This window comes from Rhamphochromis longiceps, linkage group LG19 (assembly GCF_057381845.1).
Source record: "Rhamphochromis longiceps isolate RC_006_pf linkage group LG19, R_longiceps_female_GT1.1, whole genome shotgun sequence".
NCBI lineage: Eukaryota > Metazoa > Chordata > Actinopteri > Cichliformes > Cichlidae > Rhamphochromis > Rhamphochromis longiceps.
This window is the reverse complement of record NC_140575.1, coordinates 26,719,347-26,746,336: the sequence shown is the minus strand read 5'-3', so window position 1 is coordinate 26,746,336 and position 26,990 is coordinate 26,719,347. Positions and strand designations below refer to the sequence as shown.

At 41.4% G+C, this 26,990-nt stretch overlaps 1 protein-coding gene across 5 annotated transcripts in view; it reads right to left on the bottom strand.

Moving 5' to 3' along the window:
• qkia (QKI, KH domain containing, RNA binding a) overlaps positions 1-26,990 on the bottom strand; it is a 79,997-nt gene that overhangs the window by 30,048 nt on the left and 22,959 nt on the right. For all 5 annotated transcript variants that reach the window (XM_085391139.1, XM_085391137.1, XM_085391138.1 and 2 more), the window contains exons 2-3: positions 15,866-16,008; positions 4,899-5,015 (exon numbers count right to left, since the gene is read on the bottom strand). In XM_085391139.1, coding sequence (XP_085247265.1) covers positions 4,899-5,015; positions 15,866-16,008 — 260 coding nt within the window. The remainder of the gene's footprint in view (positions 1-4,898; positions 5,016-15,865; positions 16,009-26,990) is intronic.

Genomic DNA, 26,990 nt, shown 5'->3' with positions numbered 1-26,990 from the left:
TAACCAGCCATTAATATTAACTAATTAAGGTAGACTAAATTATTCACTGCTTTCTCTCTCCATGCACCAGCATCTGTGCACTGAAAGCATGAAGCCGTAATACCTGCATGTATACTCTGCTATTCTCACAGTGTGCCCTTTTGCGGTTGGATGGTGCCAAGTTAACCAAGGCGCAGCCCCGATGTCTACCAGCTTTTCTGGTGTGTAATCAGCCTGGCAGCCTGTGCTTCTTCCACAATCAAATATTAATGTTCACAAATTAAATTGGATTTTATATATAATTTAGAAATGTACAACACTAAATATCCGCCTTAGTCCTTTTCTATGACAGTCACCTTTTAACCCCCTAAAGCTATTTGCAGAGGAAAAACTCCAAGGCAACTAAAGTAACACCTGGACTCTGAAGACTTAAGTACAAAGAAGCTATTGTGGCTCTATCGAAGTGCATCCAAAGATGAGGAGCTAAAAAAATAAATTAAAATGTAAACAAAACAAGTAGGTCTGCTGCAGAGCCAGCAGGCTAATGGAATTCAGTGTATTGACTGCCAATGTCACATATTAACTCTTAAGCAATAAATGCAGGAGCTGTAGTGTGACTCTGTCTATGGGCTGGCACAAGCTGATGGCTCAAATTGGAGTCCGATTCTATTCCATCAGTGACCATGCTGATAGCACAGTTTTAGCCATTATGTTTTGGGACAATCAGCAAAAAATACAAATCAAAGCAAATTCACTTGATAGAGAACATTTTTCAAGTGCAAGTCTGAAAGGACATTTAGTGCGACTCTAAATAAAACAGCCATCTACGTAATTTCACCATGTAGCAGCCAAAATAGAATTAGGGAATTGGTTTTGCAAAAGGGAAGGGAAATCCCTTTTCTGCCTGTGCAGCGGTCGATACAGCGTACCTGTAATTTAATTGCAGTTGTTCTTGCTGCTGTTTTGCATTAAGCGCGACTGCGGGAGTGGAAAACAGAGACCAAAGCTGCCACGTCAGGTGAAAATCTGATTGGAATATGGCTGCAAAGAGAGTCCTTTTTAGCTGTCAGAAAAATAATTACTCAAATGTGTCAGAAAATCTTTCATCTTTCCAACCATACTTCTCTATTAAGAGATGTTGCAAAAATCTACGTGTACCAGTCACTCTTATAGAGACCTCACAAGTTATTTTCATGTGTTAGACTCCCCTGTCTCAGCCTAAGCTGGATTTCAGATGCCTGCACATACACACAGACATTTGTAGTAAGTTCACTATTTTCATATTCTGTATTTGCCTACCATGCCAAACCATAAATGATAAAAATACTTCTGCTGGGCTCTGTCCATTATAGCTGCCCAACATCATTTTAGCGTCAACACTACGGTGTGCAGGCCTGCAATCGTTACATCACAGGCCGTGCTGCAACTCATTTGACAAAGAGTGTGTCATTACAGAAATATCTTGCCTCAGTCCTGAGGAAATGTCGATGGTGACTCGGTCAGAGGCACAAAACAGATTTTTCTCTAATGTTTTTTTTTCTTATGTTAAAAAAATTAACATTTAAGAAAGAACGCTTTTCACTCGATTATTACTTAGGGGCAAGAAATGCAGCTGTTCTAGGGAAAATTCATGAAAATCACTTTATTTTTCCATCTTGTCCAACATGTTTCAATTTCTACTTCAGATATTCTGTTCTAAATAACCCAATGCTGCACCATTAGACAAAAGACATTTGTTAACTATGCTTAAATACTGTGCTTGGAAACAATTAAATGACTACAGTTTTTAATTTGCACACAAAATACTACAGCAAACAAAAGAAGACTGCAATGCAACGTAAATTTGTGTCAGGCAGCCTAAAACAAAACATGATATGTGTTGGTACATAAACATACAACAAATAATTATAATCTGGTGTGATTAGATGTTCAGGATTACAAAAATCTCCATCACTCGTCATCCATCAGTCTACCCTATTGTTCTCTTCACCTGCTTCTTTCCCTCTTATTTTATTTTCTGCTTTTCTTCTCTCACTATTGTTCTTTACTTCTCTTTCCCATTCCATAGCTCCAGTGAACTGACTCCCTGTCAGGCAGTGCGACCCAAGAGGGAGTAACCAGCTGAATTATTGAGAGCATAAAAATGCTGCTGCTAATGAATCCTGAATAAACACACTGGCTAAGCTGCTGCCGTGGCATCCTCTTCTGCCACGGGGCATCAAGCTGAAAATACTGAGGTTGAGAATGCAGTGACTGGGAGCTCCTCACGCAGCTTTATTTGCAGCTGAGCCACAGCCATGAGACGCTTCAAAGCTTTTGGGGTCCTGTAAACAAATCTCATAGTATCTATTATGATTTATGGATCCAAAAACAGTCACATTATTAGGCGTTTTCCTCATTACGCACTGTAACGCAACATTAATGGGGGGAAAAAAACAACATTAGTGGAGTGTTGAGTGATTAATGTAATTAAATCTTCAGTTATAATTTTGTTTAAAGAAAGATAATCGAAATAGGGAATTATTGTGCTGCAATCAATTTTGTAATGGTGTTCTGGTTTTGTCTCTTTTTATGAGTCCAGCAAATGCCTTTTCCCCAACAAAGGTGAAACTATACCAGCAAACTCCTGAAGTGGAGACTAGTGAGCTCAACTTCCATCAAAACAATCCTGTAACCCTACCACCTAATTTCTTTTCCATTCACTTATTTGTTGTTCAGTTTAATTAAATTTAATTTAAATTTAAACATTTTTAAATTCCACAAATGTATAATGTTTTTAGTCTCGATAAGTAATCCTCTCAAATAATGATTTTTTTTGTAGCCCTACATGGGTGTACGTTAAAATCATAGCACAATACTAGGGGGGAAAAAGAGAGAAATGAAATAAAAAAATAATAATAATAATAACTATAATGGATTTGGAGGAGGAAACAAAACCTTTTCCTCATTTACTTAGATTTTCTATGTATACACAGTATTCAGGACCATTTATGAAGCATTTTGAACATGAGATCATTTAATTTCTAAATATCAAGTGGAGAAATGATCCTGCTTGCTTATGTGTGTAATATTTGCCTTGACAGGTCCCATCACAGCATCACACACACACAAAACAAACTGGCACACGTCATTAACTTTTAACACAGTAAGAAATAAGGGAGGCAATCATGGATTCACGTAATGAGCTAAAACAAAAGGATGTGTGGGCTGGTACATGTGTGAGCATGCTTGGTCCCATTAAACAACTTCGGGATCTAATTCCAAAGAAGACGCCGCAGCTGAGCATCTCCATCTTGTTCTGTGATAATGAACTTACTCAAATGGAAATGAGAAGGAAAGATAGAAATTAAAATACGAATGAAAGAAGCCATAAAAAAAGAGGGGAAAAAAAAGAAAGTGGAGCAAAAACACTGGGCCTGCAGCAAACTGGATCCTCTAACATATGACTCAGCTGGAATCTGTATGATCTATTGGACTATTCTGTAACTGTTGGACTTTTTTTTTTTTTTTATGTAGGAGAAAGGTAAGTATTTGGACATTGACAAAAGACATTTCTGCAACTGTTAAATTACAGCTGCTTTCATCACACTGTGTCAATGCACTGGTCACTTTTTTAAGTACACCTGTATAACTGCTTGTTAAGCCAAATATCTAACCAGCCAATCGCATGGCAGCAGCTCAAAATATTTAGTTGGGTCAAGACAACATGGTGAAGTTCAAACTGAGCACCAGAATGGGGAAGAAAGGTGATTTAAGTGACTTTGAAAATGGAATGTTTGTTGTTGTCAAGACAGGCTGGTGTGAGTATTTCAGAAACTGTTGATCTACTGTTGATCTGTGGAATTTCCCCACATAGCAATCTCTAGTGTTTACAGAAATTGGTCAGAAAAAGACAAAATACAAAGTGAGAGGCAGTTCTCTGGGTAAAAGTGCCTTGTTACTGAAGCAAAAGCGGGCTTGATCTGGTACTAGCAAGGTGTACCTAAAGAGTCACCGATATGATGATGAGCAATTGGGAGCACAAAGAAAAGGAAAATTTAAAAATGAGATATAAATAATGAGTTAATTAAATACAGTCAAAAGCAGCCTTTATAGGAGGCTTTGAGGCAGATGGGCAAAATTTGCAGTTAATTGAAACAACACATCTTAAAACTGTCAATTTGTCCTTATATTAACTTCCACACAATTTCCTCAGGGATTAATAAAGTATTCTTATTTTAAGGGCATCACTAAACCTGATCTGACAGACTCGAAATCTTACTTCAGGGTGCATTTTTGTTGCTGTTGTCTTGTTGTCAGCCATACTTTGGGATTGTGTTATGATAGGAATTTCAGCAAACTTGGCGTCTGACTTTGACCGCGTCTGAGATTTTTAGGACACACACCTATGGTATATCAATTTGAAAATCCTACGTCGTCTCATTGGAGTAATCGTGTCCATGTCACTCGCACAGAGAGACAACATCAATACTCCAGGTCTTTTATGACTGTGGGCTCAAAATGTTTCACATCATTTCATTTTATTTACCTAAAGAGCACAGTTTGTAAATAAAATAATGCAAAAGGTGGCATTGTTTTGCATAACTTCAGTCCTTTGTGGATATGTAGAGACCTTATATGTCTCCAAAGTCAGCTCGGTATATCCAGAAATAGTGGCTGCTCCTGGCCTTGGCCGACTGGTTTACTACTGGCTTCAATACTTTCCACTGCGCAGCGTTTTGCAAACAGCACTATCAGATATCAGGATGCAGCCACTGGGCATTAGCTAAGCATGTGTCTGCTTCATGTTTCTTCAAGACCAGAGGGAAGCTTTTTGTGTGACCACTGGCCCAGAAACTTTCGCAATATTGTGTGAAAATTAAAAAAAATATGAGTTTTCCTCTTGTATATACCAGGCACACTGCCACTGATGATCTTACCTTCTTTTTGTCTCTCATGGAGCTTTTTCCTCGCACCATGATTTTGCATCCCGTTTCTGCTTCCAACTGTTTGGCTGTGAGTCCCCGCGGGCCAAGGATTCTCCCCACAAAGTTATACTGCAGAAAGAGAGAGAGGGAAAAAAAATTAAATTAAATTAAAAAAAAAAAGAGAGAAAACCTTGTGAGTCTATATACAGACACATAAAAGACAGAAAAATTTACATTTTATTTACCTCAGAGAAACCCTTCATAAGCAATAAGCAGTTTCCATGAGCTTTCAAAAAGCATGACCTCAGCTTTGTTGGATATCACGCCTCTGCTACAAAGACTACACGCACAGCCAAAACTACCCTCTTTCAGCCTTTCAGGAGCCATTTTCACACCTGCACTACAGACCTGAACTTTTCTCGACAACAACACTGGAGGATTTGTGTCTGAGAACACAAAAGTCCATATCAGTCTGACAGGATATTAAACTGACCCCACCCTGCCAGTTCCCTATGCAGTGTAATGTCCACTTCACTTAAGCAAGTACGCGTGCAGGTGCCGTCCATCATGTGTTTTCTGTGATCTACCAGGCCATGCTTAACCCAAAATAGATTTTTTTCCCTTGTCTGACACAAACAATCTGCTGTCTACTAAATGTAGGAAAGGAAAAGTTGGTAACCAGCAGACACAGTTCCTCTTTTTTTTCAGTTTTTTCCCACCTATTTGACTGGAAACTGTGCTAAAATAGCTGCACTGGTTGTATTTTTTGTCCCTTCACCACAATGAGAGCACGATCAAAGACGACAGTGAGGTTGGCTTGCCCCAATAGATGTCAAAATGATCTCAAACAAAAAATAGAATATTAACTACACAGGGTGTAGTCTGGGTGGGCATGGTGGAAAAAGAACAAGGGAAATTGAGGTGGAAAGTGTGCTAGGGGTTGTGAAGTATGGCAGTGTGTTTTGACACAATTTTATTATCATGGCCCCCCTTTCACTGGTGAGTGGCTGTGGAGCTTTGTACCACAAGGAAACAAATTTGCCAACATAATCCTCTTGACATGAAACTGGTTTCCAACAGGATAAAGAGAAAACATGTTGGAATAATCCAAATCAATTTTCAGCCAGAACGAAAACAGAGGGTAAGGAGGAGCACAGTGATGTATAAAAAGGTAAACAAACCACCCAGGTTTCAATAACGTATGCTGGTGGAGAGCATGACGGGTAAGAGATGCCCCCTCCCCCCTTCTTTTTCTACCTGAAAATGCTCACTGCCATAGCGGAAAGCTTTCCTTGACAATCAGAAGCACAACTATTCGTCTCTTGGGCTGTCGCAATGAGCTGTGACACCACAGCATTAAATTCTTAAAACGCAGTCACATCTGCTTACGCACGCCACCGCACCAGTGCCTCTGCAAAATCCAAAAGGCTATCAGAGGAGTCACATTTAATTACAGAGGGATTACAAATTTAATGTGATGTTGCCAGTATTTCCCCTAAACAACATAAATGCTACTGAGGACAATCGAAAACTCCGGGCCTTTTGTTTTTCTAGTCCCTGTCGGTGGGTTTTGCCTGCATCCCTGGCCTGTCTCTAACAGGAAAGACACACCCTGTGACTGGAGTCTCCCACAGACGATCATGGCGTGCTGCTACACAGGCTGCAAGCGTGCTTTTCTCTGTCACAAGGCAACTGTCCGTTTGGTTAACTCGAATGCAGGAAACTGGCACAGGGGCTACATTTGTGTGTGTGCCAGCTGAAGGATGTAAGGACACCTGTCCTCGGAGGTCAGCCACCAACGAGGTATGGTGGCCTGCTTCTGACTTGTACATAAACACACAGATGCATGCACAGCCTCGAGAAGCACAGAAGAGAGAGCTGTCTGTCTGCATCACAGCTCCCGCTGCAGACGAGGGTGAACCCTGAGTACTGTGGTACTCCTACACATACCACACAAACACACAGTTTCTAACCCACTAAACTCAAGCTACAGTGATGTGTGTTACACTCTGCTAACAACAGTGGTGACATATTTGAAAAATGCTTGCTATCAAATTAGCAAATACAAGGTTAAAGAGAAAGAAAAAAATCTAAATGTATATGTAGATTTCTGTGCAGATATGACATGTGACAGCTCCAATTGGCCTTAAAACCTACAATATAACCCATCAGTCCCAAAACTGACAGATTTATTCACCGTGAATATATTAAATACATATATATTACACACCAAGCTTAAATCATCGGATTATAGAAGGGGGTAGGAGAATATCTGATTAAAACTCTGAGGTGGCAACTAGTCGAACCACTCACCTTTTTACAGCAGAGGTGTACAATGTGAACATGATTATGCTGTGTTTGTCAGAGAGCAGTGACACGAAGGAGGAAAGCAGGAAGAAATAAAGAAAGGAAAAAGTTATGATGCCACATCTTGTTTTACCACTACTTGGGAAATGATTATGAGTAAGAAAGGCCAGCACCGGCGCATTCTCGTATTTTTCACACTGTGCAGGTAGACAAGCTAACTACTCAACTCCATCTGACGGGTCCTTGCAGATAAAAGAAGTGTGCGGATTGTTATGGCCCCAGGCCCTCTTGCGGTGGTGCTGTCTCTATTGAGTTGCAGGGGTTCCTGTGTACAGCTGAGTAAGACTGGTGGAAAAGCAGAAAACCCAGCGAGCACTCTGCACAGCCACGGGGTGGTTGTAGCTCAGGTGGCAGAGCAGGTCAGCCACTAATCAGAAGGTCGGTGGTTCGATCCCAGGCTGCATCCTGGCTGCATGCCAAATATCCTTGGGCAAGATACTAACCCCGTGTTTGCCTACTGGTGGTGGTCAGAGGGCCCGGTGGCGCCTGTGTCCGGCAGCCTCGCCTCTGTCAGTGCGCCCCAGGGCAGCTGTGGCTACAATGTAGCTTGCTATCGCCAGTGTGTGAATGTGTGTGTGAATGGGTGGATGACTGAATGTAGTGTAAAGCGCTTTGGGGTCCTATGTACTAGAAAAGCGCTATACAAATGCAGGCCATTTACCATTTAAACGCCACGTGCCTCGTCTGGCTTTGTCTCACATGTCCATATATTGTTTGCACACTTCACGTTTCTTCCTGTAAGTTTCAAAAATACATATATATGTTAAGCTGGCAGTACACCTCAGTTTTTTGCTGTGACGTGACTACGCGAGCATTTCAACAAAGCAGCCACCTATCATATTTAAACTTTGCAATTTGAAATGTAACACTGCTGTAAAGAGTGAAGCCACATTTACTCAGTAACAGAATAAAGCTCAGCATTTTAATTGTAGTGGATGGCTCGCTTTGCTCCCTGGTCTGCAGTGAGGGTTTGACACTCTTTTCATGGATGTTGATATGCTTTTACAAAAAAGCGACCTCCATTTTCAGCCACTGGAATGTAGAGACAATGAACAGCCAAGCGGGTGAGTTATCAGAAGGGTACAGGGCCCTCGACTCTGCCAGGAACTACACTCAGTACAGCCAGACAGGGGAGAAGGACGGATACTGTGCCCTGACTGCCAAATGCACTATCCAGTCTTCACCCGGGCCTGCTAAACTATCAAGCTAGCTTTCATTTTCTGTCTTCCTGCTGTTAAATCAACTCCGTGCTTCTGCAGACTTAAAAAACATCTGGGAGCCATCATTTTTCTCGTCTGGACTTCCAGAGCTTTATTATTGATTATCGTCAACAGATCTATGATTTTCCTCACTAAAAAGAAAAAGGAGGGGGGTTGGGCTCGATTATTTACAGTAGTAGAAAATTGCAATGGAAGTCTTCTCTTCAGTTCTTGAGTTCAGTGTCACGTTATCTGAGTTTTCTCAAAGTTTCACCCCCCCCCCCACAAAAAACAAACAAACAAACAAACAACAAAATACAAATACAAACATATACAGTATTCACACATAGCTCATGTGTAAACACAAAGACATACAGATGCGCACACATTCATACTCACAAAGCCCCCTCCAGGACAAAGGCTTACACTGACATTAAAGGGCCTTTGTTTAGTCCCAGTTATCGCTACTCCACAGGCGGGTTATGCTGTGTGCATCTACGTCTCTGTCACTGTGTGTTTGTGAGCGTGTGTGACACAATGTATGGGGTGAACTCTTACAGACACCCTCGGCATACAGAGCTGCACGGGTTTGTGTGCACGGGCATTCTGGTTTTGTGTGAACTACTGAGAAAAAACAGCAGTTCCACCAACAATGCTCACAGAAGCAGAACAATTGTGCCTTTGACGGCGTTTGTTTGTGGTGGTGGGGAGACAGGAAATGAGATCATGCTGAGGGTTCTGACTGTGTGCGTGGAAGGCTTATCGAAGAGCCGGGCAAGGCCAGGAGCAGAATACCAATCACTTATTAACCAGCCTTGCTGGGCTTATGGAAATGAGGAATAGTTCATTCAGTGCAATGCATCATGGAAAGGAGGAACCTGGTTACACCAGGCACCATCATCTCTCCCCATCTTTTCACTTACTTTACTCTAAACCTCCCTCAAAGTCTGAAAGCATTATTGCGAAACAATGATATCCAGTTTATGGAGGCTTTACAGAAGTTACCAGCCCGCTTAGTTGGTAAAATACATCCCTTTTGTTTCCATATCCTCCTTTCTGTATCCATTCATAGCTTCTGGAAACTCTGCGGGCTTCCTTTTCCTCTTTGTCAGGACCTTGGCGTTTCCTTTGCTTATCTGTGACCCCCACCCCTGTAGTGGACAGGTCTTTCATTTAATCACAGACAAGCTCCCTGCTTTTAGTCACTCATTTATCTTTGGGCTCTAGTGTTGCATCACTGAAATAATCCATCATATTTACCTTCACACTACTGCTTGATCCCTACCCCTGCCAAAAAACAGTATAGAAGGAATATGAAATGGAGCAGACGGGTGTATAAACTACTGAAACCTGCATACCTGATGTTTGGGAGGGACAGAGGACAAGGCCATAGGCTGATGAAGGAGTGAAAATTAGACTTAGATTCCAGTGGTGACATTTACGCCTCAAAGCCCTACAGACTTCAAAGCTCTCTATTCAGCACACCCAGCATTTAGTGCCTAATCCATAGCTCCTTTGATAATTCTGTTTGGGTTTATTTCGGGGTTGCAGGCAGGGTGGAAATACAGACGAGTGAGGACGGAGAGATGGAAAGCATAAAGATTGATATTGGCTCAAAGTTTGGAAGATGTGAGTAAAGAAAGCAGCGAGCAAAGTTTGTAACCCTTTAGATAAACAAGAAGCTGGGATAAAAAATAAACAAGTAGAAACATGCTCAGTTACATTCAGCCTCACCCCTATGGTTAAACGTTACATAATCACAATGAATCAATAGAAGACCGAGAAAGATGTGGATTACTGTTATTCGTGTGATGCTAGCTTTCTCAGGAAAACTTGATGCCGGTTAGTTACATCTCACCAATATCCATTCAGTTTAACAGAATTATGCAAATTCAGGTAAAGCTGTGAAATCACACTTGCATCAGCTGATTAGTCATCAGCTTCTTTACTCACTTGTACTGATTCATAATATGACAGCCAACCATGTAACTGATAACAGCTAGTCATACACATTCATAGCCTGATCTGCTTCTAGCAACAACTTCCTGTTAAGTTTTCGGTAATGTTGATGTTGATATCCAGCATTTATCCTGGCGTATTAGATCTCCCAGCAGTGTCTCTCATTATGAGCTATTTCCAATAAATTGTTGATTCCTTCAGGAGATTGTCTTTCAAAAAAATAAAAAATAAAACAAATAATGTTGGTACTGACACAGATATCAAATTAGTATAGTTGATATTTACATCCAAGATTTTTGTTCAGCAGTAAAATCCTGGTACTTACACAGCACTCTTCAAGCATTAAAAGTGATTTTCTCCCACACATTGATACAGTGCTTTTTTCAGTGCCTTCAAGTGCTTTCCAGTTATCGCACACATGCAAATTGATGGACCCATCAGGGGTGACTTGGACACTCTGGGATCAAACCACTGACCTTACGACTGTTAGACGAAACGCTCTATTACCTGAGCCAGAGTCCAAACAGGACAGGTCTTGCCAGCTATCTCTGTTTTTTTGTTTTTTTTTAAGTCAAAGGCATGGATATTAGTATTTGCTCAAAAATCCTGTATCAGTGTGATCTAGTATATGTATGCAGGTAGTGTAGCACTATTGGTACAAGCTAACACGACAGTGCAGTGCAGTCTTTGATTCCGGTGTGGTCGACCTGCTTCATTTTGTCCTTGATTCTCACTTTTCACCCTCCGTATCTGTCAGCTTAATGATGCACAGACGGACGGGCCAAAGCAGCACGTGGCACCATCCACCCAAAGTATGCAAGCACACGCTGCTGCTACACAAGCTGGCATTAGTGCGGTAACGGAAGCACGTCTAATAGCTTATACTTTTGCTCTTCGTCATTTTAACTGACAACAACAAATAGAGTTCTCGCTGCTTAAATTATTATTGTAATTACCTTCTTATCAAACGGCTAACTGGAAAACCATCCGTTCATCAAATTATCAGCATCACGCATGGCTGGCTAGCTATAGTTATCAAAATCCTCCTCTCTGCCGCTCTACCAGTGTGTCGAGGTGAGGTGCGGGTCGGTACATTTCCAGGACTCGTAATGACTTAAGGGGGTCAGAAGGATATCAGGAGCTGGCATGATAAGTGATGACACCCTCATGGGAGCAAGCTTAATGACTTTCCCTGTGCAGGGACCTGGCTGGTTTGGCCGGGCAATTTTTCCGCAGTGAAAGAGAGAGGGCCAGGACATTCTGTCTGCTCAAACCACCAGAGCCTCTTTCTTTGCTGTTCGCAAATCTGGGTGCCTTGCAGTGAAGCACCATGATCCAACAGAACACATGAACACACACACAAACACACTCAGAATTCAAATAGTTAATGGACTTTTTCTCCCTCTCTCTCCCTTTTTTTTTTTTTTTAAACCAACTCATCAATGTATAGAAAATATAGTATCTTTCTATTGTCTTTTTTTTCTTATTTGCAACAAGATTTACAGTTAAAAACCTCATTTGAAGCTTAAATTCTTTGGAACAATGAAAGGCTGGTGATCCCCCCGGTGCTTTCTCCAAATATAAGGAGAGAAAATATTTGCTTCCATTAAGGAGACGAGTTATTTGCAGTTTACAGATCGACTAATTTGCTTTTAGAAACTTTAAAAAATAAGAAAAAATAGAAACTCGCATGGACTTCAAACATCTGCTCCTGTGAGGTTCTTTGGTTTGGAGACAGCTGGTGTGGTGAGAGAGCGGAAATGGGACAGGGGCTTAAACAACCTTAAGTGCCATGACAACACCCAGAACACTAGACAAACAGAAAAGACCAACAGCAGAGACTTAGCTAGGGTGTCCCTAGCTAGGTTTTTTCCCCTTTTTTTTAAATAAACAATTTTGGCTATACAAGTGATCATTTTCGTCTTGTGGATGCCCCCGAGCTTGTGACAAGTTCAGACGGTCCTGTTTACCACTTGCTCAACAGCTTACATCCAACTGAGGGTCTCATTTCACAGAGTCAGCACAGCAGAGGTGTCTCCCCCCACCTCTCGCGTGTGTTTTCAGTCCTAAGCATTTCTCAACACCAGGTGACCTGCCCACAACCCACCTGGGCATTTAAGAGTTGGCACATACAAATACACTGGGAATAAAGTGGAGACAGACACCATCTTAAAAAGATATGTCACACATCCTATCAGACGCCTCAAGGTCAACGGAAATGACATGCTGAGCTGTCAGTCAGCTGCCTATCAATGTGTATGCGAGCGTGTGCTTGGAAGAGAAGCGGAGCCACAGATAGCATTTAATTGAAGGTTGAAGTTATCAGATAGCCTGCGACTCAGCTGTCAGTCAAGATGCAGTCACCACAGTGACGCTTCGCAGTGTTCTGCACCGCTGACGACATCGGGAAATGGCTGACTTTGAAGAATGGCGAGGGGGTGGGGGAGACAGACGCGCAGGCAGACTGAGTGATGGAGGCGCACGCATACACAAACACATTTACAGACAGATGTGGGGCACACAGGCCAGAAGAGGGACACACTTAAGGGAATTAGAGTAGGAGTGTGCTGGCGAGGCAAGTTATTTTGGTAGAATTGACATGCCGCACTGCATCCAGGCACCAGGACAATCTAATTATCTACTGGTGAAACCTGAGCAGGGTAAACATAGGTGATCTGACAGAGAAAGCGTAAGAGAGCGCGTAACCTCAGCCTAAGGATATAGTATGAATAAAGGGAGTTTTTAAATGGAAGTGAAAACTGAGAGGAGAAAAAGTAGATGCCAAGAGTTCCACAGATGGGGAAACGGCATGAATGATGACAAATGTTCCACGGCAGGTGAGTAGATGCCAACAACACAAAACAGGAGACTTGGAACATCATTCTCCGTTTTCTTGGGAGAGCCTAGACTTGTATCAGCAAGCCACACATACATGGATTTTCAGTGGGAGGACTCTGGGAAATCAGACAGAAATGTAAAAAGGATGGTGAAATTCCCCAGTCTAATAATCTTTCATTACACTTTCCTATCCGTTAGAAGTGGGCAGATGGGGATAAAAGGGACATTTTTCCCTTTGCTTCTTTTCTATCCTCTCGTGCTTCCTCCCCCTTTTTCTTAAAAGACTAAAGGCTTCTTCTTTTTATCATCTTTAAAAGCACAAACTGTAGAACCGCTGTCTCTCCGTGTTAAGACAACCATTTTAACTGTTTTATTGGGAAATCAGTTTAACGCGCAGCAACACTTTATCTCCTATTGTCTGCTGCTCAAATAGTCAATGCCAGATTTCATTTCCTCTCTGTCCACTAACTTAAAAATCCTAAACAGCAGCGAGAGCAGCAGCACAATCAAACGGATGACTACTCTTCAACTTCAACTGGTAGCCTTAAAAAAAATTACATATCTGGCACAAGATTACTGTTGGCACCTACACAAATATGATTTGGCAATCATGCTGAGGAAGTTTTGCACGTGTTCCAAACAGGAGAGCTAAAATAAATAAATAAATAAATAAAATAACAATCATTTAATCTGGACTTGCTGCTGATTTCTCCCAACTGCAGTCACCACATCTAAATTTAACAGTAAGTCTGCCATTGTCCTCTTTCCCTGCTGACAGACTGAATGGCCATGCTTGAATGTGTTCACCAAATGAAAGCAGAAAACAAATAATTTGAAAAATGTCCTATTTTTGTGTCACTGAGTTTCAGTGTTCATCTGTGCTCACACTTCTTTATGTGCATGTCAGTGGGTGTGCTAATTTGTGTCTGATAAGGTCATCAGTGAGTCATCTTGACCACCAGGGGGAAGCCTAATTAATTTAGTAGCTTTCCAAACAGCTTATAAACAGAATACAAGAGTTACAGCCCTGCTCTGCTCAAAGCAGTGCAGCAAAGCGAGTGAAGGGTACACCAAGGGTCATCTGCGGATGCTGCACTTTTAATAGATTGTGTGTGTGTTATTTCATTAGCATCTCTACAGTCACAGGTGGCACCCACTGCTTCACACATTTTTATTGAACTTCTTCGCTTAAAAAAAAAAAAAAATTGCATTCCTGTGCAGCACAAAACCCACACACTAAGAACACAGAAACTTCTGCAGTAACTGAAAGCAGGCATCATCTCTAAACAGCATGTCACAGTCGATGATCTCACTAAGACGACCACCATGCTCTTAAAGGCAACTGCACATCAGCTATGACCACACATGTCACAATTACAAGGCAAACACTTAAGGGTCACTTAAACTGGCTGGAAGTCCCTTAAGAGCCTGAGCGCAGACGCTGGGCCTGGTCTCAGGGTGAGATGGAGCTAAGCTGATCCTAGCCAGTCCCTGGTGCCTTTTATCAATTCTGTCAGGGGGAAAATGCAATCCATGCCCGACTGAGCCTTGGCCTGCTCTACGGTGTCTCTTATCCTCGTCACCTCCCTCCATTCATTTCCTTGCTGCCAGCTGCTGGGATTATGAAGAGAAACGCTGCTTCTCAGGACGTGACACAATCATTCATGTGTGCGTCAAAGATTACCATGAGCACATAAATGTGGCCGACTGTGGTAAACGCCTTACACACACGTCCCAAAGCTTTACACGCAGACACACATATCACTCTGCTCTGTGCTGCCACCATCCTCCTCATCTCTAGAAACACCATGGTACCTCCACCGTGTGCTGCTTCCCCCCCTGCCCCAACTGTGTGTATCCATCTCTCCATCACAGTAAAAACCAAGTGGTTACTCTAAAAGATTTTCATTCCCTTTTACTGAATATTTATGAAATTGCAGTTTACTTTTCTTGATGCTTCTTTTTTCAATCCCCCGCTTTCTCTCGCAGCACTAATCTGCTGCTGAGTTGGCTCATAAACACCCCAGCATGCTGCGTTTTCCACAGACCAGGACCAAATTAGTGTGCAGTCTGACAAAGTTGTATCAGTAGTACATTAACAACTTGGTGCACACAGTGTAAGTCGGGCAGCTAATAAAGTAAAAAGAACAAGTCAAGGACTGCATGTTTATCAACTAAAATATATTTTTTTAAAAGAGCAAAAAACTGAAAGGAAAAAGAACAGAACTGAGAGCAGAGTGCATGAGCAGTGAGCAAGTGCTTACAACAGTCATGAGATATGTCTTCAGTGCTGACAGACTGCAGAACTATCAGCAGCTGTCGTTCCCATGATGACACATCACAAAGACACATGGCCTAAGGCAAGAGGACCAACAGTGTGTGTAGAGGTATTTCTGCACAAGGACCAGTATGTGAAAGAATGTCTTTATCTGTTAACATGAACTTATATGAAAAATAAAATCTAGTTTCTCGATAAGATTAAGATTTCTTCTTTAATACACTTTCCTCTGGCTCCAGTCTAAATATTAATCCAGCAACCATTCAGGCAAATGCTCTGATATTATTAGCAATGTGATGCAACAGCAAATGTGAGAGACGTGTAACCCTGATACTCACATCTGGGTACTCTTTGACAGGCACAAACAGTTTTTCCTGCAGGTGAACGATGGGTCCGACTGGTTCGGGCAGCTCCAGTGGGTGTTTGTCCACAAGGCCATTCACTGTGTCGCTGTACATGTCTTTACGCACTCTGTTGATCTCTGAAAGACAAAAATATGTAAAGTGCGGTAAGCAACTGCATAAAAACAGAGCAGTGACACTTAAAAAGAACGGTGCTAGATATATCACTGTCATATTGATTTTGACTTATGGGGAAAAGCCTAATGTAGCATACAAATCTTTGCCTTGCATAATGTTTGTCTTTTACAGATAAACAACTGCGTAACTTGGCTAATATTAACATAGCCTTTGAGTATAAAAACGTGTGAGCATTAATGTTTCCTGCTTTCTACAGAAAAAGGCATTTTTTCCTACTACAAACTGCTCTGAGTAGAAACAACAAATCTGTGATTGTGTGCAAGTTAGTCTATGAGCCGGAGACAAAAGTTAAACACTGCACTATTTACAGGTTAAGGCTAGGGCTGGGCGATATGACCAAGAATTCATATCTCGATATTTTTTAGCTGGATGGCGATATAAGATATATATCTCGATTTTTTTTTTTTTAAAGCCATAAGTTAAGAACAAAAAGAGAGTTCTAGTCACACTGTGTCCCAGATGTGGGCGCTTTTATTTACATACAGCGTAGATGTACATGAAGAAATTATTCAAAAATAAATTATCAGCATTTATTAAATAATCATGGTCCATAAATAAAAGAAAACAATGTTTTTTTGTGCATAACAAAAAGCTCACAATTGTGCAGTCAAAATGTAAACTAATAGACGCTGAGCATAGTAACAAAGAGACAGATTTCACAGCTGCACCACGTCTCTGAACAGGTGCCGTTTGTGGTCCTTATACACACACAGTACGGTAATATTACGTTGAAGCACAGTACGTATCACTCCGCGAGGCTCCTCCCCGGTAGCCCTAATCCTCCAAGACAATCCATCAAGCGGTGCAGCTCCGTAGCTTAGCAAAGTCATATTAAAACATTTTTTGACAGATTGATGAGCGCTGTATACCACATAAAATCGGTTCGCGGTCAGTAAGCACAACCAGAATTCATACATAAGGCGCACTGTCGAGTTTTGAGAAAATGAAAGGATTTTAGGCCGTGCAGCCCCTCCTGGCTGCATGTCGTTAGCGCGGTTAGCTCGTTAGCGCGGTTAGCTCGCTAACACGTTGACGCCGTCCAGCCCCACGCACGGTAACTCGCTAACGGAGATTTTCCGCTTTCATCTTGTCATTGCCTGCAGGTGAAGCTATGGGGGAGGCGGAGTTGTGTTCAGTGAAGGAGAGGCGAGGCCGAGTAACGTTGCGTAGAGACAAAAGTGGACGAAAGAGAGGCAAACCTGCGGCTCCACAAGTATAATTATAACGTAACATAGACTATATCGATATAAACGATATTGTCACATCTTATATCTCGTATGAAAATATATCGATATTTTTAAAAAAACTCGATATATCGCCCAGCCCTAGTTAAGGCCACCGACTTTCTGTTCTTTCCCCTCAGAGGTTGTTCTCTAACAGAGCAGCCTGTGCAAGAGCCTGAGCAGGAGACCAGATACAGGGGAATTACTAAGGCTTAAGTATATGCCGCCTTTAGATCTGATCCCCCTATCAGATAAAACTAATGGACCTCTCTCTCTTCCACACGCACATGCTGCCGACTCACTCATACACATGTTCAAGCAGCACACCCCATTTTTACTCCATGTGTAGCCCGATGCATACAATCAAACCAGTGTGTCTGCAAGTCCTGGTATGTGACAGTGAAACGAGGGTCAGCTGCTGCAGGGCATATTTCTGCTTTCCAGGTTACCCTCAGAGTATGGTCATAGTGAATCCAAAAGTGCAAAGACGACGCACTCTGACGTTTGTGCCATAATCATATGATCTGCGATAACACTGGTATACAAGTTAACGTGACAAAATGTTAAAAAATTAATTGTCATATAACAATATCACTGACATAGTAAGACAGTGTTTACCTTCCCCCAGCGTGCACAACAAGACAAGCTCTTACATGTTTGACAGCAAACCTCTGATGATGATTTAGCACATAAAACTAAGCTACTTCAACATTCTCCACCATAGCACGTACAGGAAAACACGCCTTCGAGTACAACCAGGCTAAGAAGGCACGTGAGGAGCACATTCTAGCAGATGGTCATATGTGACCCCAAAGTAAACAAATGAGTCAACCAAGCATTGCTAGAGAACTCAGTGGTTGCACTCCATATGACAAGAAGAGCAAACAGTGAATGGATGTTACTGTAGCAGGTACATGGTTGTAAAGGAGACCTTTAAGCAATGTTAAAGAGCTCAACCCAAGACACTGACACCTTTTTTCCCCAATAGAGTCACACTTTGAATTAGGCAGTTTGTCATTAATGACAAATACCCTTCATTTCTTGCACTTCTAAATGCTGCTGCCTGCAAGCTGCAAGCAATAAAACATTGTTCAGTAGTTTTGTTTTCTATATTTTCATAAATATCACTATTGCAACTTTTCCTGAAATACTGTGATATCATTTTGTGGCTATGTCACCCACCTCTAGTATGAAACAGCATGAACTAAATTGTAGAGCTGGCGAGGCCTCAAGGAACCGTGTGTGCAGGGTGGAGTGGGGGCGGCTGCTAGGCACTTTTTCCATCACCCATGAGACCTTCTGGCAGTAGGGAGCTCTATATTAAACTGCAGCAGGGGAACCTGACACTCAACTATAGATGCCCTCAGTAAGGCATGCATGACAGGCGAAGCATAACCCTGCACCTATGCAAAACTGGATAGGTGGGGTGAAACTTGCATCATCAGCTGCTTGTTAAAATTTGCAATTATAACAAAAGACAAAATAGCATTAGAAAGGGCAAAAACGTCCCGACAAATCTCAGCAAAGCAGTTTTCCCTGACGATGTCTCAATTACATTCACAGGCATGTCTTTCTCTTCCTGTCATCTTAAGCAGATTAATACTTGTTGGAAACCTTTTACTACACTCACAGTAACGTAATGAGTGGTCAAAAATAAAGTCATCCTTATTTTACCCGTCAGTGTTCCTGTTGGATCACATAATTGTGACACATTTCCAAACTTGGTGCAGGAAGAAAAGAAATTTCCTGCATTTTTATCTAATTTCGTATTATGAACAGCAACCGGTGCTGTGGTTTAAAAGTGCCAACAAAATGTTTTAATTTTTGGACAGTGGAGAAAATATATTTCCTCATATATTGACTTTATGTCCTACAAGACACCTAGATACAACATTTTTACTGCTAAACTGAAAAAGAGTTATCTCCGGACATGGCAATGAGACTAAAAATTTGTCACCAGTGAGGTCACAGACACTGACCAGCACACAGCTAAAAAACATCTGGTCTGCAGCTGTGTGGACAGCACCTGCAGAAGACATTGGAAGAGTACAAACAGGCAGCCAGGAGACTCGGCCCAACTCCTTTCCAAACCACATGACCTCAGTACTGTGAGGACCACAGATACTCCCAGCCCTTCCCAAAGATGAATTCATCCTCATGGTATCTTGCACAGAAAACAGATTACATCACTCCTAACCAAAACAGCAGCCAGGCAACGTCTTAGCTTTGGTTTGACACATTATACGGGGAGTAGACCACGACAGAAGGACAAAACAAACAACATACAGGAAAGGCAACATAGTTGACAACAAATCAACATGTATTGTGTTTTAAAGAACCCTTGAATCAGAAAAACCTGAACACGAGCAGGTTTAATTTCGTTCCTTAAAAATAAGTAATCACCACTAAAGTGCAACTAAAACCAAGTTCTATAAGCCTTCTCAAGACAATGAGCGAAAAAAAGAGTTATTCAACACCAGTAAAAGCAAGTCAATGACAACTAAAGAAGAGATCTGTAACTTAAATTAAGAAATCACTTCTCTGTATACGAGGGCGTAACTGTGCTTGATATGAATTTCATATTTGGAGTCATGGTTCGGTATGTTTTCTCTACAGCAGAGAAATCATCCACACACAAAAAAATCCATTAACTTTTTAAAACTTTACAAATGCATTCACACGTGCTCGACTGGCAAAAGTTCAACTGTAACAATAAAGGCACTCAAATGCTGTGAACAGTCAATGAAGAGAAACTCGGTTTAGTGTCAAGCATAAAACAAATCAAACAAAAAAACACAGTAAAGAAGAATGCAACATAACATAACAACACAACTGAAGTGAATAAATAAACATCTCCTGCTTGTTGCTTCTATTTGACAGATACTGTACCGATACTGTATCAGCAGAATCCTCTGTATTATTATCCTTATTGTAACTGTATCGTAACCACTCTTGTTATGAGGTAATTCAAGAAAAATACACGTACCATTACACCTATATCTACATTTTTTTTTTTTATTACACTAGGTCTGCATCCGGGAACTATTTTTTTCTTCAAGATAACAAAAGAAAACCAAAGGTGGTATTCATATGTGACAATGCAATCCAACAACCACCAGCGGCCTCCCCACCCCCTTCTTCTAATTCTATTTCCTCTTGCTGAAATGTCACATTAACATAAGGAGGCCGCGCTGGGCCATCAATGGAGACGTGCGGCATTTGACAACCTCTAATTTCTGTGCGCCAACTCTTTTCTGAAGCGCTGCGCTCACCTAAAAATTACCCCCTGCCTCGCACGGCCGACAAAATCATTTGTCTAGCTGTCCACCCCGGCAGAAAAGGCTGATTTTGTAACAAAGCGTGCATGTGGGATCACTATCTTGGATGGGGGTTGGGAGGGTGTCACCCTCTTGGAAAAGAAAAGAGACGGGGGTAAAAAGACGAGACAATCAAGTGGAGTGAGAAAAGACGTTAGCCGCTGAATGAGACTTTTTCTTGATAAGTGGTATTAAATGCAAAACCCTACTAATGCCATAGTAAACCCTGCAACTATGGTCACACATCACCCAGCTCAGTGTGTCATCTCCAACCTGACTCAGCTCTTCACACAGACAACTCTGACAGAAAGAGTTGTGTGTTTATTTACCTGTGGGGGTGGCTCCACATAGACACAGGAAGAAAGCATAATATATCTGTTTAGTTTTTTTACTCAGACATCTGTCAAGAAGAAACAAGTATCGACCTTGAGAGCAGGGTGAGGGCACAGCGGAGGGTTTGATGATACAAAGACGGAGAATTATAACCACAGTGCTGAGCAAGCAGAGTGCAGCTGAATTCTTCTAGACTCACGCTGCTCTTTTCTGCCTCAATTTAAGTTTTTTTTTTTTAGAAGCATTTCACTTTATCGTTCTCTTTCTTTTGTTTCTCTCAGCTTCTGCCCTTTCTTCTCAATTTTGCGGTGAAAAAAGAAAATGTCACAGACTGAGGCTGCATATCTGTCTGCCCTTTGTCAAGCAAAAGAGACAATTTCTCCTCATCTTTGCCGTGATCTTAGCAATGGTTAGAGACGTGTAACTAAAGGGAAGGGTGTGGGAGTGAGGAAGAGCAGGTGAAGCGCTTTTAAAAGGCAGTGGACAGAGAAATATGGGAGAGGAAGTGTCTGTAAGATGGGAGCCCATATTCAGTGAGGTTTGGGGAGTGGATATTAACTGAAATGTTCATTCTTGACCTTGGAAGAAAAAACTGATCGGGAAAAAAGAAAAATCTTAAATCAACATCTGCTCAATTATTTGAGCCTACCATCAGTGTGTGGCTGTCTCCATTTGGCTTAAATGCACTTTTTTGTACACGGCCTCATCATGTGATAACATCAAACTCTTTGACAAAGTTTGTGAGAAGTTAAAGAAATCACATTTGATTTTGTTTTATTGAAATTTAAGAAGATGCCTGATTTTCAGTGTCCATTTCAAGGGGTCATATTACTAGAACGTACATATTTCAGGGGGTGTTTTTTGCCCCTGACAATTAAAAACACACCTGGGTAAATGTAGAGGTCAGTGAATTTCCTGCTATGTTGGAGAATTTTATAAATTAAACATGTATGTAATGAGGAAATAAATAAAACCCTTTAAAAAAAAATTCTGATATCGCACAGGTCATTTTTGTTTGGCAGAAAACCTCTTGGGAACCCTGATGTCACTGTAAGTGATCTGTAGAGACCATAAGGACCATACATATGGTGTTTTTAATCCTAATTTACCCTTAAGATATAAGCCACTTGATGACTCTTGGTTTTATTTACTTGTAGATTTAATTTGAATCTAAAGTTACGGCAAAATAAAATATGGTGACATCGTGTAACAAAACAAAAGCCATACATGTGGTGATTTTTAAAGCCAATTGATCCTCAAGATAATGCCTCGTGATTTTGATCGTCTCAGGCCTCGACATTTAATGAAAATGTAGATGAATTAGGTGAAGCTACATCACAGAATGACAAAAAATCTCATTCTCATATAACAAAACAACAAGCCTTGAAGAGAAAAGGCAGCGTCACTGTGCCACCTTTGCTTCTAACTGGTTCTTTAGCAGGAAGTCAGACTAGCAGTCCCAAACAGAAACCATATCCCTGTCAGGGCACAGCACCAAAAAAAAAAAAAAAAAAAAAGGGGGGGGGGGGGTAGACTTGGGAATTATGTGCACACTGAAGCAAAAGATCGAGCGCAAATCCATTATGTGTATCGAGTTATTTAAGTGTCTGTGACACTGTCAGCCAATCACAATTGGCCACTGCAAACTCACAGACATGGACAGAGAAGCTTTTCTTGTATTTACCCAGCCAGATGTTTAAAAACATGATCACACAGGGGCAGCACATGCTGAACTAGGGCAAACAATTCATGAGCCTGTGATGAGAAAAGGCACACGACGAGAAAGAATAGCCAAGTGAGGTAGGTCAAGTTTGGAATCTGAGGTAATGTATTCAACCACAGCATGAAGAAAACACAGTGAGTGAAACAGAGAGGAAGGGAGATCAAAATTGGAGCAAAGAGAGAGGAAATAGAAGAGCGAGAGTAAAATTAAAAACAATGGAGAGGTCCAGCAGGAGATCCTGTAATCAGGTTTAGGACAGGTGAACATCACTCAACTAGACCTGCTCCATAAGAGAATGGGAGCAAGTCCATTAAGAGCCCAAAAATAGACACGTTCCATAAATGCTTTGTCTTCACCCTGTAGCTCACAGCAAACCGTCCTCTGACCATGCAGAGCACATCTGTCCCAGTAAGTACTCTGCATGTGTGAGAGACTGTCAAGAGCGGGAGTGAAAGCAAAAGAAATATAATGGTTGAGCAATCAGTGTGATCAGCTTTGCCTAAGGAAAGCTGCTTTAGATGCCTAGTGATGCCTGGCATTAGCCTGATATTATCTGGCACCTGAAGCAGATCCAGTCCAACACCAATTAATCTTCAAGCCAAAATGATCAAATGTTCAACCCTGCAGAGAGACATAGCCAGTCCTTCCAGTTTAGGATGATTTAAGATCAAAAACCTGTAGTGTTAAAAATAATAATAATCCTCTTCATGCTTGCACGTGCATGAATGCTCAATTCATGTTTTAAACAGGGGAGGGGGGAGTGACTGGGATCTCGGGTAAATATAGACTGAATGCGGTCGCATCCAAAAAACTACAGCAATCAAAGATACACCTAAATGTGGCGGTGCCGAGTGAAACAAGACTCGGGCGAGGAACAAGCCTTTTCACTTAAAAGCTGCGCACTTCAGCAATCACAAAGCCTGGGTACCCCTTGCAAGCGAAAGGATTTGGGCATTTAATGCATTCCTGCCCTTTATTCACGGCACAGACGACTTTATCCAAGACGACACTCCACTTCAACAGTTTAGGGGTTTGGCAGGCCAAGCATATGAAAGACGGGGGTTTCTTTTAAAGCAGAGAGCAGAAGTATAGCGCGCACTGGTGGGGCTGACTGAGCCATGAAAACGTATGCATTTCTGGGTCTTATCGTCAACTCACAGCTGTCTCTCGCTACCCCTCCCTGTTTGTGGAGGGGAGAAAAAAAAAAGTTTCCCTATGCTTCCGTCTTATTTTTACTTACATATCTTTGATTTAACAGTAGGCCTACACTGCTAAATCCTTTGATGTTCATGCACAGTCTATTCCTGCGCTGTTAATGAGTGCTGTCTTATATACATAGTAACCAAAATAAGTTTACATTTTGAAATATAAAATTCTTTACTCTGGGAAACAAATGTAATTTAATCATTATTAATTAGTGTATTAATCTTTATTAATCAGTGCCGAATGTTATGTCTGAAATGTCATTTGTTGCGCATTGATAGTCCCCGTGAATAAGGTAATCACGGCTCATGTGACTTTATGGTTTCCAAGTAAACAGCAGCAACACTGAACAAAGAGGATTTAGATAACTGTGGATCAACATTATTCAAGCCAATTAAGCCAGTATTGTGCCTTTGGAAATGGCTATATCAAACACACCGATCATTTGCGAAAGCTTCACCCGAGTGTGTCTATTAGCAGCGTAGCCGTGTTTCTTGCAATGGTTATGTGGCTATATTGAGCAAAGCACAGTGTTATTTGTCCCCGGCAGACCGCACAAAGATTTGTCTTTTAAGCACAAAATTCACAGTTTGTCTCTTTGCTGACCTGCAGCAACAGCAATACAGAGAGGCAATTTTGCACAATACAATTTTATTGCTGGAAGATATACACTTAGTCTGAGCAACCCAGACAGCTGAAGCACAATATAAACTTTGGCACAGAACATTTCGGGGCAGAATGAGGCCAAAGGATTTTGTCACCCATCCCTTACATACGGGTTGCTCCAATAATAGGGGGCTGCTCAACATTCTACCAGGACAGGAGAAATGATATGCAACTGCAGCGACTAACAACTTTTTATTGTACGAGAGTACTGCGAAAGGCTCGGAAGAGTACTCATTAAATTTAAAATTTGTGCCAAGAGGTCTCTGTGAATGCTAATGCATCTCAACTGTCAAATTCTAGGTAGCACACAAAAAAAAATACAGTATATCTCAATTTTACTTTACAGCGACTTATCTACACAGTTGCTTAACCCTGACATGTGGATATAAGCGCTGACCCCCACAGGCTGAGGGGGGACTAAAAGGCTCTAGACAGAAATGACGGTGCGGTTTGCAGCCAGAGGGAGAGATTTATGTTGTGTGTCAGGGATTTTCCTGAGGCAGGCTGGGTAGAAAGCTCCAGCGTCAGGTCTTTAAGTAGATAGGCCACTAAATAAACGACTGGCATAACAAGGTTTCTGGATTCTTTCCTGCCTGTGCCTGGTTTAAAAAAATAAAAAAATTAAAAAAAAAAAAGAAAGAGGGAGAGAAAAAAGAAACACAGAAAACACATTCACAAACACACTTTTACCCATCACTTGGTTAAAGTGCAAGCCACGAGAGAGTGGAGCTACACTTTCAGCCAAATTAGGGATGGACGAACAACGACAAAAAAACCTTACATACAGCAACGGTAACAATTTCTGTCTGCGACATAAACTATAGCTGGGAAACAGCAGCAAACATAAATGCTGTGCGATTGTACACACACGTCTATATCTCAGCCAACTCACTCCCTGAAAGCAGCACGTTCTGCTCTCTGATTATCAATAATGAGCAGAAGCTGCCCGAAAACACACACACACGTAGATAATAACTCACACAACATTTAAGCTATGGGCTCACCAATGCTCTGATATCATGCGCACAAATGCACACATAAGCACATATGATACACATAAAAACAAACATCCAGCCGAACATTAAAACACCCACACACGCACAAGCTAATGAGCCTGTGTGTGTTTATAGGCAAGGCTCCCCTGAGACAGTGAACCCACAGAAATAACACTACACACGGAAGGAGGAGGGAAACTGCCTCGGAGAATATCTGCTGAACAAATACAGCAGGAAACAAGAAGGAAATGGTGCTACATCTCTCCTCTAGCTTGCCTTAATAGCCACTGCTTTATATTTAGTCTGGTGACAAAAAGACAGATTAAAAACAGAGATTAGAGAAACACACAGCTGCTCTACATTACGCTGTTCTCCACAGTCTCACGACTCTTGACTGGTGAATTTATTTTATCATGATGACTGAGAGCAGGGGGAAAACTGAGCTGCAAAGTTGTAGTTTGTAACAAAGGTGAGCCTGTTAATATAACGTCATCTACTTTTAATAGCTGAGCATTAGGATTATTACAACAAATGTGTGCATGCTTGAAACAGAAAGCAAAAGATTTATGTGCACAGAAAACAGAGTTGGTGGCGAAACTAATCTCAGAAGTCATCAAGTCAGACTAAACTGCACACAAATACGTCAGAACACTGTGACGTCGGGTGTCATGGTTTACCGCCTTCTCTAGTCACCTAAGAAAATATATATGCTCAAAGCGGGGTGTGTAGGTGTCTTTGTGGCCAAAAAAAAAAAAAAAAAAAAAAAAAAAAAAAAAAAAACAGCAATCAGTAAAGCCATTAACCTGTAGCAAATGCTAGGTTTCCTGAGGCTGTCAGAGTGACTGCATGCAGGAAGGGGGAAGAAGTGCCAGACTGAGTATGGCTTTCTGCGGCTGCTGACACAAACAGTGACGGTATGCTGTAAAAAATGTGTGTCATTGCACATTAGTTTGGTGATTAAACTGCGTAAACAGACAGTGAAGAAGAGGAGAGAGGATCCACAGGAAAGGTGTGGCCAAGGGTGAGGCGATAGAGAAGCAGGAACAGCCTGCAGATCTGCATTTGACTGGCCACAAATTCCTTCTACAGATTGATAATGACTGTAATGTTTGAAAAAAAAAATCGTCACATACATAAACAACAAGCTCTACAACAGATGGTATAATAATGAGAGAAAATAAAGAGAGCCTAAAATCCAGAGAACAGTAAAAAAAAGAAAAACAACAAAAAAACAGAAAAAAGCTCTACAAGGGGTTTAAAACTGCACAAGTATACCTAGGATGCTTGCTGTTATTTTAAAAACAAACAAACACTGGGCAGACCCAATAATCATCAGATTTAGATTTTTTTTTTCCTGTTTACAGCATTTCGAAGACGAATAAAAAAAACTATCCATCTCATTTTTAAAAAGCATCATCACTTTAATTTCAGTGACATTTTCTTTTCTTGCAAAGTGCTGTGAAC